The sequence below is a fragment of the Salminus brasiliensis genome, chromosome 5, assembly GCF_030463535.1.
Source record: "Salminus brasiliensis chromosome 5, fSalBra1.hap2, whole genome shotgun sequence".
In the NCBI taxonomy this organism is placed as follows: domain Eukaryota; kingdom Metazoa; phylum Chordata; class Actinopteri; order Characiformes; family Bryconidae; genus Salminus; species Salminus brasiliensis.
Window position 1 is genome coordinate 29,446,676 of NC_132882.1, and position 18,501 is coordinate 29,465,176.

Below are 18,501 nucleotides of genomic sequence, written 5' to 3' on the forward strand. Positions count from 1 at the left end.
GGTAGCACATTTCTCTTTAGAATCCCTTGATAGTCTTGAGATTTCATTGTACCCTGCAGAGATTCAAGACACCCTGTGCCAGATGCAGCAAAGCAGCCCCAGAACACAACAGAGCCTCTTCCATGTTTCACAGTAGGGACAGTGTTCTTTTCTTGATATGCTCTTGATATACCAACAGATATGTCTCATCTCACATCCTCCCAGAAGCTTTGGGGCTTGTCAACATGTAGTTTGGCAAATTCCAGTCTGGCTTTTTTATGATTTGTTTTTCTAACAATGCTGTCCTCCTTGTTATTTCTGTGACCACTGTGGGTTTTTCTTTCATTAATCGAGGGGTACCAACAATTTAGTTGGTAAAACAAAGTTTTTTGTCGTCACACACATAGTCATAAACAGTACAACTAACAGTGAAAGGCTTTGAGCAAAGGATGACAGCAGCCAACCTCACTGGCGCCTTTTTGGAATTGTGATCTGCAATGGTTTCCTTTTTCTCCTAACCTACGTGGATGCAGACAAATTGAAAAAAAAAAAGTTCCAAACAAATGAAAATTTTACCAGCCACAAGTTGTATCTCTAAGCTTGTTTTTTTTTTGTCCAGAACTGTGTTGATGGAACATTTGGTTGTTATTTTATGAACTGTGTGCAACCACCTGGTCCTTTTTAATCATGTAAATTCCAAGCACTATTTTCCTGTGCAATTGAGAGTTTTTGTAAGCACACCCACAGAAAGGCAAAGGCATTGTTGACTCATGCTGAGTCTTTGATCTGTATCTTTACAATACAATACGGAGCATGGAATGTGAGTTTCCTGCATTCACGATCTTTTCCCAGTGTTAACATGTGAGTTCATACTCTAGTTCCAATTGTTACCCAGTGTATATTAGCCAACCCAAAATCACCATCATATAATGTCAAATTTTACTAATAATCCTACATTTATTTAATTAAAAAATGTAACACATATAGCATTTATCATTTACAGTATTTACATATCAAAACTGTCATCAGATTCAACAGTACACAGAGTACGTTAAACCTGCATCTACTTATAATTTTTCAGGAAAAGATAAAAATGAAAAAACATAAAAGACAAGTGTTGAAAAAATAATAATTGGCCTCCCTAGAACAGTGGAGCCTTAGATCAGTTTTCTGCTGTTACATTCTTAGTGGATGCCACTGACTGCTCATGTAGATACTAGATTTTCAAACCATTATTTCTATCTGTTATATTTTCTTGCCAAGTACTTTAAGAGAGAAGCTGGTGAAGGTTTTAAGCCTCATATTCTTTACATAATGTAGTAGGTCAGGGATTTCAGTGACATTCTACTAGACTAATTACAGTTAATACAACATATATTGTAATATCTAAAATCTGTAGATTCTCAGATGTTTTTTCTGTATTTAAAAGAATTGATTTCAAACATGAAATGATACACAATTTGTACAAATAAACAGTTTTTATAACTGTTAATTTATTATTATAAATTAACAGTTGGGGACAGTTAATAAATATATTATTTATTTATTTATTAACTGCCCCCAAGTTCCTTTCAGGTCCTGCCACATTTACATAAAACACTACCCAAAAAGTGGGAGTATGAATTTAAGGGTTATTAGAGGAAGTGACACTACTTGATCAAGGTGAAGCTTCTTTTAGCATGTTGTTTGATGAGTATGAGCGGAAGCATGAATGAATAAAAGGCTTTTTGAAATTCTGTGCTTTCGTACTAATAATCTTGCTGCTAGCATGTTCACAGGCTGAACAATGGCAGTGAAAATGGCTGACGGTCGGGCCATCATGTCAAGCCCTGTTACAGCCATGCATTAGAAGACTTGAGAGATTTGTGACCGGACCTGACAAATGAATGACATTGTTCCTTTTTATTACCTTTATTGAAGCTTTTTATGATCATAGACAAGAAAACAAAATAGCAGTTGATTAAATACCTTCATTTGGAATACTCTGCAATGTCACCATCAACCACAACAGTAGACATGCAAAGATAGATATAAATGGAATTCATATTAGCTTTGAGACAAATTAGTCTAATATTACAGTAACATCATGAGAAATTAAAATGTGAATGTTAAAAAAAAAAAGTAACTCAAAACATAAACTCCATAAAGTCAATCCTGTCATGCATCTGTCACCATCAACTACAACTCAGGACAGTCTTCAGTAGGCATGCAAAGACTGATGGGTAGCATTAAATGAAACTGAACAGCTGTCTTGCAAACAAATAAAGATTTCTGACCAACCATCCTTCACTACATTGGTCAAATTTGCTTCAAATTTGCTTTAACTGCTGAATTTACTACATAGAGAGGAATTTTCTACTTAGTATAAATCCACAGCAAACATAAATCCATCAAGATGCAATTACTTCTGTGTATCTGTATAAATTCTATATGAATAATCATTTCTCCTTGTTACAGTTGAGTATATAACGTTAGTTCAAGTGTTTACAGTTGTTACTATATTAGTTAATATATGCATTTGTTGTATATTTATTTCATTGAATGTTAACAAAAGATATGGAACATGACACATTTGAAGTATGTAAGAAAAGTGAGAAGCATAAAAGAAAAGTACTTTGACATGTTCACAGCTACAACCTAGCAACAGCCCGAAAAGTACATTGATTATATTCAACACTGCATCATTTTAGATGAAATCATAAAAAATAAAATGATTAAACTGTAAAAATAATAATATTTGTTACCCCTAAAGGAAAAAGTTGACAGTCATGATTAAAAAAAAGTGTAGACTTTGGAACAGCCCCTTTAGTAATCAGGACTTTTTATATAAGTAGTCTGCTGTTCTTTGACTGCTCATGCAACATCTAAAACACAAACTATCATAGATCTTCAAACACTCATCAAATGACCTGAGAGAGAAGCTAATGAAGGACCTTGCCTTGAATACGTAAGCCTGATAATCTTCTTTGACTTTTAAAGAAGCAGCATTCTCTCTGTATTATGAATACCATAATCGCTGAATGCGCTTCAACACTCCTGGGTTTTCATCCTTGTCTCTTTTCTTCAGCTCCTGAAGCTTCTTGACTCTCTCTGTGTTTCCTGTTTCCTTCACTTTCTCAATGAGAAAGTCCAGGTGCTGAAGAGTAGAAACAGCAGTGGGATTTAAGGCAATCTCTTCTAGACCGATGACACACTGATAGCACTCTTCAACCAGCCTGTTTTTCTCATTATTCTGAACTTTAATTTCATTCTCCAGTCTGCTGATGAGACTCATTTTCTCTCCAGAGTCTTCCTCATATTTTCTTTTCAGATCTTCAAGAGTCTTCTTCACCTTGCGTGTCTTCGTCTCATAGATTTTCCCCTCTTTAACATGATCAGTGTAGTGACATCTTTCTGTGCACACTGTGCATTTCCCCTCTGACATTACACTGCACCAGGAGAGATCTCTGACCCACCAGCATCCTGGATAATGACAGTTCTCTTTACACACACTGCAGCAAGTTGCTTCTCTACTCAGGTGCCACCACTTAGATTCTATAGGCACCTTTTCTTTGTAGGGCTCATCAACTTCATACTCAAAGTCATTGTTGTCCTTCTTTTCTTTCTCATGTTTCTCCAAAGCTGCTTTTGTCTGTTCAAGCTCAGTTTTTCTGAGCTCTGTCAGTGTGATCCGATCTTTGAGGTTGCTGATGGAAGCTTTCAGTTGTTTGCGTTTTCTCAGAACACTTTCAGTCAGCTTTACGTTTATAGAGCTGACTTCATTCAGAAAAGTGAAAAAATTGTTCATGGTCTCCTTATTTGTTTCCCACAGATGTTGGTATTCGTCAGCCTTTTTTTCGTTATCTGTTTTATCATCATCATCATCATCATCACTCTGAAGGTTTTCACAGTGAGAGTTGTTAAAGCAGAAATGTACAGGCTTGCCATTAGAAGCTTTAGCACATTTGATTTTAGAATCCTTGATAGCCTTAAGGGCATTTCTAGGCTTGTTGTGGGCATGTGTAATGAGCACAACTATGTTTCTCTCCATATCAAAAGCAAATAAAGAGAGGACTGCATCAAATACATACAGTTGTGTGTCTGTAAGTCGAATGGTATCTGCTGACACCACAAGACACACTGCATCAATTTCCTGAACTCCATCCTTGGATCTGAATAACTCGTGCAAAGTTTCAGCAATTTTTAAATCACTCTCAATCCCTTCTGTGCTTCCATATCTAGGTGTGTCAATGACAGTGAAAGAGACTGGGCTCTCGTCAGTGAAGATATCATACACAGTGACTGCTTTTGTTTGAGATTCAGTTTGGCTTGCTTTTGTCTCTATGATCTCACACCAGATCCTGTTTTCCCACTGAACTCCCAGCATGTAGTTGACGATGGCATTAATGAGAGTAGTCTTCCCTGTTCCTGTTGCTCCAACCAGCAAGATGGTTTTATGGGGTTTGCTTCTGTCACTTTCTCCAAATGTCTCTCTCCTCAGTTTGTCTCCATCTAGTAAAGTCTTTGTGTTTAGAATATATCTTGTGAGAGGTCCTTTTATTGATCTGCACTTTCTTGTGATTTCCTGCAGTTGTTTTCCCATTGAAGTATATAAATCTTCACTCCTACAAAAAAATAAGAGGTTAATGTTTCTATCATTAAATCACTTGCTTGTTAAATGGGTTGCAACTGATCTTTATTATTTTTGTCATTATGAGTATTATATATATATGTCATAATATTCCCCCAAAACATTTATTGCAATGCAAAGGGTTAAGGAGCTGCACATTAGTTCAGTTTTTTTGTCACTATATGAGTTACCACTTTTTCCACTATTCAGACAATTTCTAAGCACTACTAAAGACACATTGGCATGTTATAGCAAGCTTTGCTATTTTTTGTATGTATGAGTGTCAAGCACACTCAAGCCTCTCTAGCCAGCCTGGATAGTTGCACCTACTGCCTCACTGAGTTGGTGGCCATGCTGGAGAGATGCCTGTGTGTTGTTGCTTTGTCTGATGACACATACAGTGTATCACAAAAGTGAGTACACCCCTCACATTTCTGCAGATATTTAAGTATATCTTTTCATGGGACAACACTGACAAAATGACACCTGGACACAATGAAAAGTACTCTGTGTGCAGCTTATATAACAGTGTAAATTTATTCTTCCCTCACAATAACTCAATATACAGCCATTAATGTCTAAACCACTGGCAACGAAAGTGAGTACACCCCTTAGTGAAAGAAGAGTTCTGAAGTGTCAATATTTTGTGTAGCCACCATTATTTCCCTGAACTGCCTTAACCCTCCTGGGCATGGAGTTTACCAGAGCTTCACAGGTGGCCACTAGAATGCTTTTCCACTCCTCCATGACGACATCACTGAGCTGGCGGATATTCAAGACTTTGTGCTCCTCCACCTTCCGCTTGAGGATGCCCCAAAGATGTTCTATTGGATTTAGGTCTGGAGACATGCTTGGCCAGTCCATCACCTTTACCCTCAGCCTCTTCAATAAAGCAGTGGTCGTCTTAGAGGTGTGTTTGGGGTCATTATCATGCTGGAACACTGCCCTGCGACCCAGTTTCCGGAGGGAGGGGATCATGCTCTGCTTCAGTATTTCACAGTACATATTGGAGTTCATGTGTCCCTCAATGAAATGTAACTCCCCAACACCTGCTGCACTCATGCAGCCCCAGACCATGGCATTCCCACCACCATGCTTGACTGTAGGCATGACACACTTATTTTGTACTCCTCACCTAATTGCCGCCACACATGCTTGAGACCATCTGAACCAAACAAATTAATCTTGGTCTCATCAGACAACAGGACATGGTTTCAGTATTCCATGTCCTTTGTTGACATGTCTTCAGCAAACTGTTCGCAGGCTTTCTTGTGTACAGACTTTAGAAGAAGCTTCCTTCTGGGGTGACAGCCATGCAGACCAATTTGATGTAGTGTGCGGCGTATGGTCTGAGCACTGACAGGCTCACCCCCCACCTCTTCAATCTCTGCAGCAATGCTGACAGCACTTCTGCTCCTATCTTTTAAAGACAGCATTTAGATGTGACGCTGAGCACGTGCACTCAGCTTTGGATGACCAACGCGAGGTCTGTTCTGAGTGGACCCTGCTCTTTTAAAACGCTGCATGATCTTGGCCACTGTGCTTCAAATTTGCTTTAACTGCTGAATTTACTACTTAGAGAGGGATTTACTACTTAGTATAAATCCACAGCAAACATAAATCCATCAAGATGCAATTACTTCCGTGTATCTGTATTAATTCTATATCAATAATCATTTCTCCTTGTTACAGTTGAGTATATAACGTTAGTTCAAGTGTTTACAGTTGTTACTATATTAGTTAATATATGCATTTGTTGTATATTTATTTTATTGAATGTTAACAAAAGATATGGAACATGACAAATTTGAAGTATGTACGAAAATTGAGAAGCATAAAAGAAATTAGTTTGACATGTTCCCAGCTACAACCTAGCAACAGCCCGAAAAGTACATTGATTATATTCAACACTGCATCATTTTAGATGAAATCATAAAAAATAAAATGATTAAACTGTAAAAATAATAATATTTGTTACCCCTAAAGGAAAAAGTTGACAGTCATGATTAACAAAAAGTGTAGACTTTGGAACAGCCCCTTTAGTAATCAGGACTTTTTATATAAGTAGTCTGCTGTTCTTTGACTGCTCATGCAACATCTAAAACACAAACTATCATAGATCTTCAAACACTCATCAAATGACCTGAGAGAGAAGCTAATGAAGGACCTTGCCTTGAATACGTAAGCCTGATAATCTTCTTTGACTTTTAAAGAAGCAGCATTCTCTCTGTATTATGAATACCATAATTGCTGAATGCGCTTCAACACTCCTGGGTTTTCATCCTCATCTCTTTTCTTCAGCTCCTGAAGCTTATTGACTCTCTCTGTGTTTCCTGTTTCCTTCACTTTCTCAATGAGAAAGTCCAGGTGCTGAAGAGTAGAAACAGCAGTGGGATTTAAGGCAATCTCTTCTAGACCGATGACACACTGATAGCACTCTTCAACCAGCCTGTTTTTCTCATTATTCTGAACTTTAATTTCATCCTCCAGTCTGCTGATGAGACTCATTTTCTCTCCAGACTCTTTCTCATATTTCTTTTTCAGATCCTCAAGAGTCCTCTTCACCTTGCGTGTCTTCGTCTCATAGATTTTCCCCTCTTTAACATGATCAGTGTAGTGACATCTTCCTGTGCACACTGTGCATTTCTCCTCTGACATTACACTGCACCAGGAGAGATCTCTGACCCACCAGCATCCTGGATAATGACAGTTCTCTTTACACACACTGCAGCAAGTTGCATCTCTACTCAGGTGCCACCACTTAGATTCTATAGGCACCTTTTCTTTGTAGGGCTCATCAACTTCATACTCAAAGTCCTTCTTTTCTTTCTCATGGTTCTCCAAAGCTGCTTTTGTCTGTTCAAGCTCAGTTTTTCTGAGCTCTGTCAGTGTGATCCGATCTTTGAGGTTGCTGATGGAAGCTTTCAGTTGTTTGCGTTTTCTCAGAACACTTTCAGTCAGCTTTACGTTTATAGAGCTGACTTCATTCAGAAAAGTGAAAAAATTGTTCATGGTCTCCTTATTTGTTTCCCACAGATGTTGGTATTCGTCAGCCTTTTTTTCGTTATCTGTTTTATCATCATCATCATCATCATCACTCTGAAGGTTTTCACAGTGAGAGTTGTTAAAGCAGAAATGTACAGGCTTGCCATTAGAAGCTTTAGCACATTTGATTTTAGAATCCTTGATAGCCTTAAGGGCATTTCTAGGCTTGTTGTGGGCATGTGTAATGAGCACAACTATGTTTCTCTCCATATCAAAAGCAAATAAAGAGAGGACTGCATCAAATACATACAGTTGTGTGTCTGTAAGTCGAATGGTATCTGCTGACACCACAAGACACACTGCGTCAATTTCCTGAACTCCATCCTTGGATCTGAATAACTCGTGCAAAGTTTCAGCAATTTTTAAATCACTCTCAATCCCTTCTGTGCTTCCGTATCCAGGTGTGTCAATGACAGTGAAAGAGACTGGGCTCTCGTCAGTGAAGATATCATACACAGTGAATGCTTTTGTTTGAGATTCAGTTTGGCTTGCTTTTGTCTCTATGATCTCACACCAGATCCTGTTTTCCCACTGAACTCCCAGCATGTAGTTGACGATGGCATTAATGAGAGTAGTCTTCCCTGTTCCTGTTGCTCCAACCAGTAAGATGGTTTTATGGGGTTTGCTTCTGTCACTTTCTCCAAATGTCTCTCTCCTCAGTTTGTCTCCATCTAGTAAAGTCTTTGTGTTTAGAATATATCTTGTGAGAGGTCCTTTTATTGATCTGCACTTTCTTGTGATTTCCTGCAGTTGTTTTCCCATTGAAGTATATAAATCTTCACTCCTACAAAAAAATAAGAGGTTAATGTTTCTATCATTAAATCACTTGCTTGTTAAATGGGTTGCAACTGATCTTTATTATTTTTGTCATTATGAGTATTATATATATATGTCATAATATTCCCCCAAAACATTTATTGCAATGCAAAGGGTTAAGGAGCTGCACATTAGTTCAGTTTTTTTGTCACTATATGAGTTACCACTTTTTCCACTATTCAGACAATTTCTAAGCACTACTAAAGACACATTGGCATGTTATAGCAAGCTTTGCTATTTTTTGTATGTATGAGTGTCAAGCACACTCAAGCCTCTCTAGCCAGCCTGGATAGTTGCACCTACTGCCTCACTGAGTTGGTGGCCATGCTGGAGAGATGCCTGTGTGTTGTTGCTTTGTCTGATGACACATACAGTGTATCACAAAAGTGAGTACACCCCTCACATTTCTGCAGATATTTAAGTATATCTTTTCATGGGACAACACTGACAAAATGACACCTGGACACAATGAAAAGTACTCTGTGTGCAGCTTATATAACAGTGTAAATTTATTCTTCCCTCACAATAACTCAATATACAGCCATTAATGTCTAAACCACTGGCAACGAAAGTGAGTACACCCCTTAGTGAAAGAAGAGTTCTGAAGTGTCAATATTTTGTGTAGCCACCATTATTTCCCTGAACTGCCTTAACCCTCCTGGGCATGGAGTTTACCAGAGCTTCACAGGTGGCCACTGGAATGCTTTTCCACTCCTCCATGACGACATCACTGAGCAGGTGGATATTCAAGACTTTGTGCTCCTCCACCTTCCGCTTGAGGATGCCCCAAAGATGTTCTATTGGATTTAGGTCTGGAGACATGCTTGGCCAGTCCATCACCTTTATCCTCAGCCTCTTCAATAAAGCAGTGGTCGTCTTAGAGGTGTGTTTGGGGTCATTATCATGTTGGAACACTGCCCTGCGACCCAGTTTCCGGAGGGAGGGGATCATGCTCTGCTTCAGTATTTCACAGTACATATTGGAGTTCATGTGTCCCTCAATGAAATGTAACTCCCCAACACCTGCTGCACTCATGCAGCCCCAGACCATGGCATTCCCACCACCATGCTTGACTGTAGGCATGACCAAACAAATTACTATTGGTCTTATCAGACAACAGGGCATGGTTCCAGTATTCCATGTCCTTTTCAATCTCTGCAGCAATGCTGACAGCACTTCTGCTCCTATCTTTTAAAGACAGCATTTAGATGTGATGCTGAGCACGTGCACTCAGCTTTGGATGACCAACGCGAGGTCTGTTCTGAGTGGACCCTGCTCTTTTAAAACGCTGCATGATCTTGGCCACTGTGCTGCAGCTAAGTTTCAGGGTGTTGGCAATCTTCTTGTATCCTTGGCCGTCTTCATGTAGCACAACAATTCGTCTTTGAGGATCCTCAGAGAGTTATGCCATAAGGTGCCATGTTGGAACTTTCAGTGACCAGTATGAGAGAGTGTGAGAGCTGTACTACAAAACTGAACACACCTGCTCCCTATGCACACCTGAGACCTAGTAACACTAATGGGTCACATGACATTTTAAAGAGAAAATGACAAGCAGTGCGCAATTTGGACATTTAGGGGTGTAGTCTCTTAGGGGTGTACTCACTTTCATTAGACATTAATGGCTGTATATTGAGTTATTGTGAGGGAAGAATACATTTACACTGTTATATAAGCTGCACACAGAATACTTTTCATTGTGTCAAAGTGTCATTTTGTCAGTGTTGTCCCATGAATAGATATACTTAAATATCTGCAGAAATGTGAGGGGTGTACTCACTTTTGTGATACACTGTACCTCTTGGCTACCGTTTCTGCCACCAAGAAGGCCCCCAAACCCTCCAGGCTGATTTCTCCAAGCTGGGATGAACTCTAAATTACAGCCTCAGTAGAAGGGGGTAACTCAGACCGTATTATGAGGCAGAAATATCTTATCACCTCAGCAAAGGAGCTGTTTAGAGAGTCCCAGTGGAAGAAGGCTAAAGTGGTTTCTCACTACTTCCTCATTCTGAAAAAATACAATGGACTGCATCCCATTCTGGACATTCTGTTTTCAACAAGCATTTGGGGTAGTATGCATTTAAAATACTAACTCCCAAGAACCATTCTACTTGTCCTAAGAATTGTTTCACCACGATTTAAAGGACGCTTCTTAGATGCATCCATCTCATAGAAAGTATCTGTTTGCTTTCAGGGAAATGGCTTTTAAGTTTGTCACTGTCGTTTTTGGGCTCAGCTTTGCTCTGTGGGTTTTCACTCCAAGAGCTGTTCAGTACCCCAAGAGGTGACTTTTCTGGGGCTCAGGATGAACTCTCTCATCCCAAGTCATGCTATCAGAAGACAGATTTAGATTTTGCCGCACTGACCAGGGAGACTTTGGTTAGTGGAAATAACTGTTAGAGATGCCTTGTCTGTTCCCAATATGAGACTTGCTGTCTCAAGCCTACAGGCAGATTTACACCCATACCGTCTGGCCCTGTCCACGTGCACGCTCATCCATCCACGTGCACACTGTATAACAAAAAGTGGCATGTGTTTAAGTTGTGGTCTGAGCATAGAGGACTAATTTTTCTCCAGTGCTCAGGTTCAGATGTGCTATGACTGCTGGATGGCAGTAGAGTATATTTGGCTGCTTTTTTGGCATGCCACATGGGTTTTGACAGGACCACCGTCCTTTGATATGTTGTTTAATAAGAGGCATGTGCCAGTTATGCGGGTCATTTAAGCCTTTCCTGGATCCTGGATGCACTCTCACAACCACCATTTGAGCTGTTGGAGAGTGTGGGTATTAAAATAATTTCTGTTAAGACTGTGCTGGTACTTGCATTAGTGTCCACTAAGTGAGTTAGGGAGCTGCATGCATTATTGTTGCATCCCATGTGTTTGGACTATACCTGCACTGCTTTGAAGATGAGGGATTTACCTCATTTGATGAGTGGAGGTAGCATTGCCTGTGTCCAGTCCATGCATCACATGTCTTTGTGTCGTGAGCTATATTGTTTTCAGAGAACTAGGGTTCTGTTTCAGAGAACTAGGGTTACACATGTAACTGTACATTTTGACAACAGGGGGCTCTTAGCCTTTGTCTTTCAGCACTTGTTTACATTTCCCATACAGCCAGCCAACAGTTACTCTGATAAGAGTTACAGGAAAAAAAGGTCATTTGAATATATTAATTATTAATATCAGTTGATTTCGAAGAAGCCCATAGAAAAACAATTGATTTGATTTGATGTTGAGGCGAAGCTTAGTGGTTTTGCACAAAAAGCTTGGAATTTTTGTTGTAAATAGTTCATTTCATTCAGTATTTCATTTAAAAGGTTTGCCTCAAGGTGGGAATTTCGCTTAGTGACTGTCTGAGTAAGTGAGTGACTAATTGCCTGATGGACCTTGTTGAAACATGCATTGTTATTGTTGCATTCAATTGCATTATTTGTAGATAATGTTTAAGTGTATTTATGGCAACCCACTCAGTTGTTAATAGAGCTGACAGCCACACTAGAGGATACTTACTTCATACTACATACTATCTGGATATTGGAAGGATATCCATCAAGCTTTTAGTATTATATTCCAGAAAAAAATACCATTTCATTTTTTATATTCTTGGGGAACCTCTCTGTTGATATGTGTAATGATGATAAGAAATTACTACTAGTCTATTGTGTTAGTAATGTAAGTAAAAAAAAAAAAAGGAAGTAAAAAAGTCATCACCAGAAAATGGTTGTCTACTGAACTCAAAGACACGAGTTTGTTTATAAATTTGTTGTTATGGAGAAACTAACTTATTCCTTAACAATTCAAGAGGACATTTTTAATCAAATTTGGTTTAGATGGCCAGACTTTATAAGACCCCAGTGACAAGAATTCAACTCAAGTGACCTTCCCACTCAAACCCTTAAAAAAAAATCTTAATTAATTATCTTAATAGTGCTTTTTGTTTGTAACATGAATTGTACTCTTGCCTTACAATGCTTGAGACAATAACTGTGACACTGTACTTTGTTCTAAGTGAATTACATTTCCTGTTCTTTAAAATATATTTTTTTCAATAAAAAGAAAATGACAAAAAAAGAAACATGCATGAGCAAGGACTGCCTGTTGTTTCCCTAGAAAATACATTTTCTTGTACTGCCAAGAGCTTTAAGAGGAGATGTAATCTTAGGTTGTTTTCATTTTGCTTGAAATATTATTGCAAAGGGAAATGGAAAGGGTATTAATGCTGTGCCATTAATGTGTGTATCAAACTCTGTAGCAATAGCTTGTTGACTTAAGCAATCCCACTGTAAAGATCATGTGATCTACAAGAAACCACCCTAACAGAGTTGTTTAAGAAGTAAATTGTTCTCATTCCCAGTTTTTATACCAGCAGAAATATAACCTGTCTATTTCCTTTGATGTTAAGCCAGATCACTGCCTACTAAGATATGGCTCTCTGTGTTGACATTTGCTGGTGGCTACAACTAGCTTTTGAAACTTTGACCAAAAGAGGAGACCTAAACTTGCCTTGCCCAGCATCACCGCGGTAGCAATGCTAAGGCTGCAGTAGCAAGATAACGCTGTGTTAGTGCGCTAGCCACCAGCCTCCTCCAGTATCACTACCACAGCGTTATCTTGCTACTGCAGCCTTAGCATTGCTACCGCGGTGAATGTTGGCCTCAATGTTATCACGGCATTATCATTGCAATATCCCACTTTTATATTTTATGTTTGATGTTGTGCAGTTCCAAAAAGACCCTTTCATTTTAATAGTCAAGTTTTAAACAATCATCCATTGAGTTTAGGGAACCAAACGTAGGTCTTTTGTGGCACTGTACTTAGAAAACGTTTACTTTTAAGTGTTCCAGTTGATGTTAGTTCATTTAGGATAAGGTCGCTGTGGTGTGGATGATTCTTGCAAATAAAACCTTACCCATGAGAGGACACTTGGCACTCTGCCATGGCTGCCTGGTCTGGTTTGGACAAGCAACTGAAACTGCTGGGTTTCACAGGAAGAACTCTGAGGAAATATTAAACCTGATCAAATCCAAAGCAGAGATGGGTGGATTATCCCAAACTCATTTTCAAGCAAAAGTATTGTTGTTTCAAAGGGGTTATTAATCACCTATGCAAAAGTATAAGTACCACTGGAACTGAAATTTATTAAGAGCTATATGTTAAAACCTTAGGATGGGCTGTGTAGCTTCTGACAGGATAGCTCAATATTAAAAACTCTAAAGTTAAAACACAACTAGTACAAAGATTCACAAGAAATTGATTTGGATCGCACTACAATTGTGATGTACACAACAGCATGATACATCAAATTCTACATCAACAGCATGATAAACCAAAAAAAGCAAAGTGAAACAAAGTGTGAAACAGCCTTATTTGGTCTTAAAAGATCATCTAAATGCATTACTTACCTTTGGATGTGGTGTTTGTGCTTTTTGTGCTGCCAGGCCACAACAGAGAACTACATCAGGAAGTTTGATGCTTGCACTTACATAAACACTGCCACTGTGAAGATCACGTGATCTTCAAGAAACCACTCTAGTTGCTTGGGACGTCAGTTGTTCTCATTCTGTTTTACACCAGCAGAAAGATGCCCTGCCTCTTTTTACACTGTAGAATGCTGGATGTTAAGTTGTAGTGGCTTGTAGCAAGAGATACAAACATGACATCTCAAAAAATATAAGTAAACACACCTGCCTTAGAGCTCAAATTACTCAAAGATAAAACAGTGCAGGGTTTTATTTGATATCTTAAACTACAAATTTGATTGTTTGCACATATTTCCTGTGATTTTAAGTCAATCACTGCACACTAAGGCATGGCTATCTGTGTTCACACTTTCTGGTGGCTACTTTAAAAGCTTTTGAAACTTTGACCAAAAGAGGAATTCTAAACTTTAGATTTGGCCAAGTGTTTTTACTTTGTGTGGTTTACGAGGTTAATGTTTTCTACGATGCATAATGTAACTTGGATCTTGAATGTGAGATACAAGTCAATCAAAAAGACTGTTAGAGACAACACATAGTTGGCATACTGGTCATTTTAGATAGTGTGTTACACCAATTTATTACATCACAGGATTTACTGGATCAGATTTGTTTAAATGCATAAAATCAAAAAGTATATTGGTGGTCGATAGTTGTAGATAGTTGCTTAAATGTTTAAAGAATATGTTTTATTTTAAGGTGAGCTTTTTACTCTAACAGTACAAAACAGACCAGTGACCACTGTAAATATGGCTATGTAAATATATGTATGTAAATATATGTATGTAAATATATCTATGTGAATATATCTATGTGAATATGTCTATGTGAATATGTTTATGTAAATATATCTATGTAAATGTATCTATGTGAATATGTCTATGTAAATATGTCTATGTAAATATATCTATGTAAATATATCTATGTGAATATGTTTATGTAAATATATCTATGTAAATATATCTATGTGAATATATCTATGTAAAAATGTCTATGTGAATAGATCTATGTAAATATATCTATGTGAATATGTTTATGTAACTATATCTATGTAAATATATCTATGTGAAAATGTTTATGTAAATATATCTATGTGAATATGTTTATGTAACTATATCTATGTAAATATGTCTATGTGAATATATCTATGTAAATATGTCTATGTAAATATATCTATGTAAATATATCTATGTGAAAATGTTTATGTAATTATATCTATGTGAATATATCTATGTAAATATGTCTGTGTAAATATTTCATAAACAGACTTTAAATATTCACTGATGGCTGTGTCTTTAAATGAATCTTTAATAAAGTAATTAAAATGACAAACTTAAGACACAATAAATAAATCCATTTAATAATAGGATACGTAATTAGCCTACTACACAGTATACATAGACAGTAGGCTAAAAGCACCAATCTTCTCTTTAAATATAATGAAATTTAGAGCACAAGTTCTAAAAAAGTTCTGTAAATCCTTACAAAACTGAACCATGCAAGCACCAATAACTGCACAAGTCTTCTGATGGTTCATTTTAAAACACTAAAAGCTTTGTCACACAAACTCAAACACTCACATCACATCACAGTACTATGGTGTCTATAAAAAGTATTCAACCCCTTTAATGTTTTTTTTTCCCTTTTATTGCTTTTATGAATGGAATCATGGTAAATTTACTTTGTCTTTCATGTCAAAAGTGAAATGTGAAAGTGGAAACATATTTCTACAAAGTAATGTCACTTCATTAAAAATACACTGCTCAAAAAGGTAACACGCTAAAATAACACATCCTAGATCTCAATTAATGAAATATTCCAGTTGAAAATCTTTATTCATTACATAGTGGAATTGGTTGAGAACAAAATAACAAAAATGATCAATATAAATCAAAAGTATTATCCCATGGAGATCATACTCAAAATAAAAGTGGAAAATCCAAATTACAGGTGGATCCAACTTCAGTGGAAATTCCTCAACACAAGTTAGGCTCAGTAGTGTGTGTGTGGCCTCCACGTGCCTGTATGACCTCCCCACCTCATCCGTGAAGAGCACAGGGCACCAGTGGCGAATCTGCCAATCTTGGTGTTCTTTGGCAGATGCCAATTACCCTGTACGGTGTTGGGCTGTAAGCACAAGCCCCACTTGTGGACGTCTGGCCCTCATACCCCCCTCATGGACTCCTGGTGTACTGGCCTGTCTCCTGGTATCTGCTCCATGCTCTGGACACTGTGCAGACAAACACCAAACCCTCTTGCTGCAGCTCGCATTCATGTGCCATCCTGGATGAGCTGCACTACCTGAGTAACTTCTGTGAGTTATAGACACAGCCTCATGCTACCTCTAGGGGTGAGAGCACTGACAAAATGCAAAAGTGACTAAAACATCAGTCCGAAAGGATGAGAACGGAGAAATTATTTGTGGACCTGCAGAACCACTCCTTTAAACTACTCCTTTCCATCTTTCTAATTTTCTCTCATTTCTACCTGTTGTCAGTTCTATTTGCACAACAGCAGGTGAAATGATTCACAACCTGTGTTGATTCCTAACTATACAGGTTGATTTCACAGTGTATAAACTGTAAAATACATGATTGCATCTATACTTCCATTGTGTGTTTATTAAATTATTATTGTACTTTCCATTTAATGTGTTAATGTGATTATATTACATTTTATTTTAATGATCTTTTTCTATTTAACAATTGACCCAACTAACAATCTCACAATCAATGTTTGGAAAAGACATTACTACAGTTATTTGAGCTTCACAAACCAGTCAGTTCCTGTAATGTTGAAAGATTTGGAATACATCATACACATCTACTTCATTCCTGACAAGGTTATTGGCAAAATGAACAGTGGCACATGCTAACACACCTAGCTAACCTAACATAGCTATTAAATTGAGTGCCATAACAAAGGAATCACACAAACACACTAACTTTACAATGTTACAGCTTGAATTATTATTACTTTAGCCAGGGTTTGAGGTGTATGAATACTGTAGCTACTTTACTGCATCTAACATTATCTTGCAGTTACCACTTTATTAATAACATTAGCATTCAGAACTTTGCCGGATCACAGGTCTCCTTGATGTAAGTGATAGAACTGATCGAGAATTAAGGAACAAATATGACTTCCAATATGATCTTGTACTTATCTTGACCTTTACTTGCTGCAGCAGTGGTCAACTTTACACGTATATGATGTTGCCATGGTAAATGTGTTACTTTAACTGTTCTACCGGGGAAAGGGGGGTGGGGGTGTAGTACCCCTGTGACACAACAGCATAAAAACACATTTTCCAGTGGGGGCCGTTCAGGTGAAGAACTGAGTTTCCCTCACTGTGATGTTTGTATAGTATTTGTATGAAATATGAGAATCTACAGAATATCATACAATAAAATGTGATTGAAAACAATATAAATATAATGCATATTTATATTTGAACACTGACATTTGTCTCTTCTTGTCCACAATGCACAATCAAGTAAAAAAAAAACAACATTGACTGTTCACACACTTCAAAAACTGATAGAAATCCTAATCAGTGGGCATTGACCACCACATACACCTACTGGCAACTTACTTAGTAGGGTTGTAAGGGTTAGTCAAACATGGGATTATTCCATTATAGTCCAAATGACTTGTATCAATGCTGTCAGGAAACACAGGCAACATTATGCTTTGTGCTACAGCTCCATTGGAAAACCGTATTAAATATCTTGGTGGAGTAAGGCATATGTAGTTCGGAATATACATTGCATTACATTGTCTTGGAAGGTAGCCTCTCCTTCTTTTACTCTCAGGAAGCAGTGCAGGTGAGGCATTTATTACTGCTGAGCCGATGGCTGTTACAAGGCTGCCGAATGCTCGGAGACACGAAAATCTTCTGATGGTTACCTTTGCTGAAAGGAGCTGACCCAATTACCTACTGCCCTCACCCCATTATTTATGCAGTTTATCTAAAACTGGGCTGCACTGTACTGTAGAAAGCATGCAATTATCAGGCAGAATCATGTTCAAGTTTGTAGATTGTTTGTGACAACCAAGTAACCAAGTAGCATTCTGATCACCATGATAGCTCCTCAGAGCTGAACAAAAACTAAATTCACTCCAGTGCTACCAAACACTACAGATGTCATTTTATACTACTACCCAGCGTGCAATACTGTACTGTGGTGGGGGTAAAATCTGACTAGGTTCTCTTGTATTTGTTCACAGTAGCCACGTCAGCCAGCCTGCACATTGACAATTCAGTGATAACTGGGCGTCTCACCATCATTACAGCTCATTATACTGCAGACGAGAATTGCCTTTGCTTACATTTGTGGCCAACTGGAGGATTTCTGGTGACCAGGTGTCTGGTTCAGCCCAAGTCACACCCAGCTAACAACGCGTTAGTAGTTCTGGATCAGCGCAACTGCTAATTGCCAAACCAAAAATAATTTAAAAATAGAAATCACCACACATTCATTAATTACCAAAAGCATCCCATAACCCAATTAATCCAAACTAAGCTAAGGAGAGTCTGAAAGAATGACATGGGGGAATTCACTCAGAAAA

General features: G+C 38.0%; 2 protein-coding genes across 2 annotated transcripts; both read right to left on the reverse strand.

Annotated features, from left to right (window-relative positions):
- Positions 1-2,038: 2,038 nt before the first annotated feature.
- On the reverse strand, positions 2,039-4,747 carry LOC140555635 (uncharacterized). The gene has a single exon (XM_072678917.1). It carries the CDS (start codon positions 4,559-4,561, stop codon positions 2,978-2,980), a length of 1,584 nt encoding a protein of 527 aa, XP_072535018.1. The 5' UTR covers positions 4,562-4,747; the 3' UTR covers positions 2,039-2,977.
- Positions 4,748-5,066: 319 nt separating this feature from the next.
- On the reverse strand, positions 5,067-13,936 carry LOC140555636 (uncharacterized). Its single transcript, XM_072678918.1, has 3 exons — positions 13,855-13,936; positions 13,362-13,448; positions 5,067-8,417 (listed from the first exon to the last, which is right to left on the reverse strand). Exons 2-3 carry the CDS (start codon positions 13,388-13,390, stop codon positions 6,821-6,823), a joined length of 1,626 nt encoding a protein of 541 aa, XP_072535019.1. The 5' UTR covers positions 13,391-13,448; positions 13,855-13,936; the 3' UTR covers positions 5,067-6,820.
- Positions 13,937-18,501: the final 4,565 nt, after the last annotated feature.

Bases quoted from the DNA above. Each gene is read 5' to 3' on its own strand.
- LOC140555636 (XM_072678918.1), bottom strand. From the start codon at position 13,390: ATGGCAGAGTGCCAAGTGTCCTCTCATGG. The intron at 8,418-13,361 runs GTAAGGTTTTAT...ATTTTTTTGTAG, and splicing joins TGCCAAGTGTCCTCTCATGG to GAGTGAAGATTTATATACTT.
- LOC140555635 (XM_072678917.1), bottom strand. From the start codon at position 4,561: ATGGGAAAACAACTGCAGGAAATCACAAGAAAGTGCAGATCAATAAAA.